Source organism: Hordeum vulgare, chromosome 5H, assembly GCF_904849725.1.
Source record: "Hordeum vulgare subsp. vulgare chromosome 5H, MorexV3_pseudomolecules_assembly, whole genome shotgun sequence".
Classification (NCBI taxonomy): domain Eukaryota; kingdom Viridiplantae; phylum Streptophyta; class Magnoliopsida; order Poales; family Poaceae; genus Hordeum; species Hordeum vulgare.
Window position 1 is genome coordinate 335,363,810 of NC_058522.1, and position 5,750 is coordinate 335,369,559.

The 5,750-nt window shown below is 41.2% G+C and overlaps 1 protein-coding gene across 1 annotated transcript; it reads right to left on the reverse strand.

Moving 5' to 3' along the window:
- On the reverse strand, positions 1 to 5,328 carry LOC123396680 (the record flags this gene model as incomplete). The annotated part of the gene is made up of 4 exons (XM_045091546.1): positions 1 to 858; positions 3,727 to 4,094; positions 4,530 to 4,622; positions 4,785 to 5,328. Coding segments are annotated over 4 exons (1,863 nt in total), but the record flags the coding sequence as incomplete, so codon positions are not given.
- Positions 5,329 to 5,750: the final 422 nt, after the last annotated feature.

Here is a 5,750-nt window from a genome sequence, read left to right on the forward strand (position 1 = left end):
CTAAGATTGCTCGTACAACATGACCAGATGCTTGGGCATGGAGCACTTTTCAGTAGAATGCGAGTAGCATCCACACTTGTTGCAAAGCTTAGATTTATCGAACTTTGGCTTTGCAGTGCCTTTTCCCTTGCCCAGTTTTCTGAATTTTCTGTTCCCATTGCGCTTGTGCTTGTGCTCAGAATTGGAATGTTTACCTCGAAAGGTACCATTAAACTTCTGTCTATTCGCGACATTCAGATGGACTTCAGGTAAAGGTTGCGCCCCAACTGGGCGCTGAGAGCCATTCTTAGCGAGTAGCTCATCATGCTTTTCAGCGTGAAGTAACATGTGAATAAGCTCGGAATAGACAGTGTAGTTGCGAGCACGGTATTGCTGTTGGAGGATCCTATCAGAAGGGAGCATAGTAGATAAAGTTTTTTCTATCATCTCCCCCTGAGTAGGTTCCTTCTCACAAAAGCGCAGTTTGGAACATATCTTATGAACAGCATGATTGTACTCACCAATGGACTTGAAATCCTGAAGGCGGAGATGAGTCCAATCATGGAGTGCTTCAGGCAGAACCACTGCCTTCTGCTGTTCATACCTCGTTTCGAGGGCCAGAAACAGAGTACTAGGAGATTCCTCCTGTAAATACTCAGACTTGAGATCTAGATGAATATGGTGCCTTATGATGAATAAAGCAGCATAATTCTGCTGTTCTGTCAGCGGCGTGGCTCCAGCCAGGAGAGGAGTCTCCGGGGGCTGGATTGCACGCGCAATCCCACGGGACGCAAGACTGATCTTGATGTCCATGGCCCATGTAGGATAGTTGTGGCCATTGAGGAAAAGCTCCTCAAACTCTTTGGCAGTCATCTTGGCCTACATGGGGAACCAGAGATAATTAATTTACGAGCAGTAAATTAAAAACCATCATGGTTGTGTAATAAGAATGCAAAAATTCGATACTCAAGTGTAAACTTGAAAAAATTTCAACCTCAATTGTGTGAACATAACACATTGAAGATCACTTAGATCTCACAGTAATGGACTTCATGGCCATTACCTTGTGTATGCTACAATTTAGATATAAGAAATACACGTTGAAGGTAATCGCTTGTCAAGATTGACAAAGCGTAGACCTCACAGTAAGAGAGGATAGTCTGCACATGTGCAGTAGATCACAACTCATTACCTTGTGATTCCAAATAAGACAAGGGAGAAATATTCAAAAATTTGCAAGTTTGATATGCGAGAGAAGCTGATCTCAATCGCAATAAGAAACATGTTCAAAAAAATATGTGGTAAACACATGAAGCATGTCATTCTTCCCAGATGAAATCCGGTACTTTATTTATATCATCAATCCATTGCATAACATAAACACACTTATAATTACACAAATCTTAATCTAGAGTAAATCTAGAACTAGACTAAGTGTAAATAGTAGTACTAAAACAGTACTAAGCAGTCTAAAACTACACTATGTACAATAATTAGTACTAACTAGTACTAAACAAGAAAAAAAACTAGTACTAAATGCTACAGGAATACAACCACACGAGTAGCAGCCCGGCATATTCCATCGAATAAAAAAAATGATTCTGTTTGTCAGCAGCCCAACGGGTCAAACCCCACCACCGCATGCATCCACCGCATGCATAGGAGATAAAAAGAAAAAAAGAAAAAGGGGAGTGGGCAGATCTAGCGCTGGAAGCTTGGAACCGCACCACCACCTCCATTATCTCTTTCTCCACCTCGCCTCTCCTTCTCCACCACGCCACAGTGATAGAGGCGAAGTTGTCCCTGTCTTTCGATGAGATCGTGGATATCGTTTAGATGGAGTAGACTTTGACGATCCGACTACGAACGTGTGAGGACGTCGCGCCTTAGCAATCGCTAAACCAACTCCGAGAGGTTATTGACCACGCCGGAGCACGATCAACCTGACCACGAGGGTCTGTTTCCTGCACGCAAACGAAGAACAAGCAAGAAACCAAGATTGCAATCAGGATATTGCGAATATAAGAGGAAAGCTTTATTGATGAAGGTGGGGTTCTGTGACGTCTTTGTCTGGTCGTAGAACACAAACGAAGAACGCGAAGTTGCAGCTATGGCGAACTTGTAATCTAAACAAAACCCAAGTCTAAACGGTGCCCTAAGGGCTGTATATATGAGGGAAAAGAGAGGCAATTTCGTAACCCTTGGGGAAGGGTTCCGAAAACAGCCCTAATCTCGGTTTCCCCACACATACGGACTCTAAAAATAGCCTATATTATGGTATTTCGAAATTACATGGACCTGGCCCAAAAATAAGGTGGCGCAACACCTATAATAGCCTATGGACGAAATTAATAAAGTGGGGTCTTGAATATTTCGTCCAAAGTCTTCATGCTCTCCTTATGGTGGCTTTAAAGTGCGGAAATCACCAAGGGAAGCTCCATTGTTCTCTCCCGCGCGTGCCCCTTGTTTGCCATGCTTCATCCCGCTCCAACGGACATCCTTCTTGTCCATGCTAGGTCCTTCATTCATGAGAACAACAAAAGTATCTAACTTAGGCAGCATCATATGTTCATGAACATTAGAAGTATTCCCAATAAACGAAAATACCTGGTAATTCAATTGGCGTGCACGAGCTCTAGTAACTGGTCCAGTATGTATAGCAGCTGGTGCTGTGGGTGTAGCAATGGTATTGATGTCCTCATCATCCTCCCCTTCTTGAACTGAAGTCGTCCTCGACAGAAGCTCATCTTCCTCACCCAAATATGGCTTCAAATCTGCAATGTTAAAAGTGGGACTAACCCCAAAATCTGCAGGCAGCTCAATTCGATATGCGTTATCATTTATTTTTTCTAACACTTTGAAAGGACCACCAGCACGCGGCATTAGCTTTGACTTACGCAAATCCGGAAACCTATCCTTACGCAAATGCAACCAAACAAGATCTCCAGGTGCAAAGACAACATGTTTTCTACCCTTATCTCCAGCAAGTTTATATCTAGCATTCATGCGCTCAATGTTTTCCTTAGTTAACTCATGCATCTTCAATATCAATTCAGCACGTTCTTTAGCATCAAAATTAACCTTCTCCGAAGATGGAATAGGTAACAAATCAATAGGTGCACGAGGTAGGAAACCATACACAATTTCAAAAGGGCACATCTTTGTAGTAGAATGCAGCGAACGATTATAAGCAAATTCAATATGAGGCAAGCATTCTTCCCACAGTTTTAGATTGTTCTTCAAAACAGCCCTAAGCATAGTAGACAAAGATCTATTGACCACTTCAGTTTGTCCATCAGTTTGGGGGTGACATGTAGTACTAAAAAGCAATTTTGTCCCCAACTTAGCCCATAAACATCGCCAAAAGTGGCTAAGAAATTTAGCATCACGATCTGAAACAATCGTATTTGGCACACCATGTAAGCGAATAATTTCACGAAAGAACAAATCAGCCACATTAGCGGCATCATCACTTTTATGACATGGTATAAAGTGTGCCATTTTTGAAAATCTATCCACGACAACAAATATGCTATCCCTCCCCTTCTTTGTTCGAGGTAAACCTAAAACAAAGTCCATAGATATATCCTCCCAAGGAACACTAGGTACAGGCAAAGGCATATATAAACCATGAGGATTCAGTCGTGACTTAGCTTTTTGACATGTCGTGCAGCGAGCAACAAAACGCTCAACATCCCGTCGCATCCTTGGCCAAAAGAAATGTGTAGCAAGTACGTCCTCCGTCTTCTTTACGCCAAAGTGTCCCATCAATCCTCCTCCATGCGCCTCCTGTAACAACAAAAGACGAATAGAGCTAGCTGGAATGCATAGCTTGTTAGCACGAAACACAAAGCCATTATTAATGATGAACTTGTTCCATGTTCTCCCTTCTCTACAATTCTCCAACACATCTTTGAAATCAGCATCATGCACATATTGATCTTTGATGGTTTCCAAACCAAATATTTTAAAGTCAAGTTGTGAAAGCATAGTATAACGACGAGACAAAGCATCAGCAATAACATTATCTTTACCCTTCTTGTGTTTAATGACGTACGGGAAAGTCTCAATGAATTCAACCCATTTAGCATGTCTACGGTTCAGTTTTGCTTGACTTTTAATATGTTTCAAAGATTCATGATCAGAATGTATGACAAATTCTTTGGGCCATAAATAATGTTGCCATGTTTCCAAAGTCCGAACAAGAGCATATAATTCCTTATCATAAGTAGAATAATTCAGACTAGGCCCACTTAGTTTTTCAGAAAAGTATGCAACAGGTTTACCATCTTGTAATAACACACCTCCTAATCCAATTCCACTAGCATCACATTCAAGCTCGAAAGTCTTATTAAAATCAGGAAGTTGGAGTAAGGGAGCATGAGTTAACTTATCTTTCAAAACTGTGAAAGCTTCTTCCTGTGCAGTACCCCAAGAATAAGGCACATCTTTCTTTGTAAGCTCATTGAGAGGTGCAGCAATGGTGCTAAAATCTCTCACAAAACGCCTATAAAACCCAGCGAGTCCAAGGAAACTCCGCACTTGTGTGACCGTTTTGGGTTGCGGCCAACTCTCAATAGCTTCAATCTTAGCTTTATCAACTTCAATTCCCTGTGGAGTAACAACATAGCCAAGAAAAGATACTCGGTCCGTGCAAAAGGTGCACTTCCCAAGGTTACCAAACAAACGTGCATCACGGAGAGCAGTAAAAACAGCACGCAAATGATCCAAGTGGTCCTCCAAAGATCTACTATAAATTAATATATCATCAAAGTAGACTACCACAAAGCGTCCAATGAAAGCACGTAAAACCTCATTCATTAATCTCATGAAAGTGCTAGGTGCATTAGTCAAACCAAAAGGCATAACTAACCACTCATATAATCCAAACTTAGTTTTAAATGCCGTTTTCCATTCATCTCCCAATTTCATGCGAATTTGATGGTATCCACTACGCAAATCAACTTTAGAGAAAATTATAGAGCCACTTAATTCATCAAGCATATCATCTAGCCTAGGAATAGGATGACGATAACGAATAGTAATATTATTAATGCCTCTACAATCAACACACATACGCGATGTACCATCCTTTTTCGGCACTAGAATAATAGGCACAGCACAAGGACTAAGAGATTCACGTATATAACCTTTGTCGAGTAGCTCTTGTACTTGACGCATAATCTCCTTCGTCTCCTCTGGATTGGTACGGTATGGTGCACGGTTTGGTAGCGATGCACCGGGAATTAAATCAATCTGATGCTCAATCCCTCGAATAGGTGGTAATCCCGGTGGCACGTCTTGTGGAAAGACGTCAGCGAACTCCTGCAAAATGTTAATGACAGCAGGAGGCAAAGAGGATGGCATGTCCTCAAATGAAAATAATACCTCTTTGCAGACGAAAGCATAGCAAACAGATGTAGTGATATCCAAATCAGTAATATCGGATTTAGTGGCAAGTAAACAACCACTTTTCAGTTTTATTTCAGAGGCAACACTAGATGATGATTTATTAGGCTTATTGTGTTGCTCAAATTCTTTTGCTACAATCTGATTTTCACTCTTATGTAGGTCTTGTTTGGCTTTACTAGCTCTAGCAATGTCATCTTTCATAATATGTTCAGGAGACATAGGAAGCAAAGTTATATTTTGATCCTTATGAACAAGAGTATACTGATTTGTTCTACCATGGTGTACAGAATTTTTATCAAATTGCCATGGTCTACCAAGTAAAACGGAGCATGCTTGCATGGGTACCACATCACAATCAA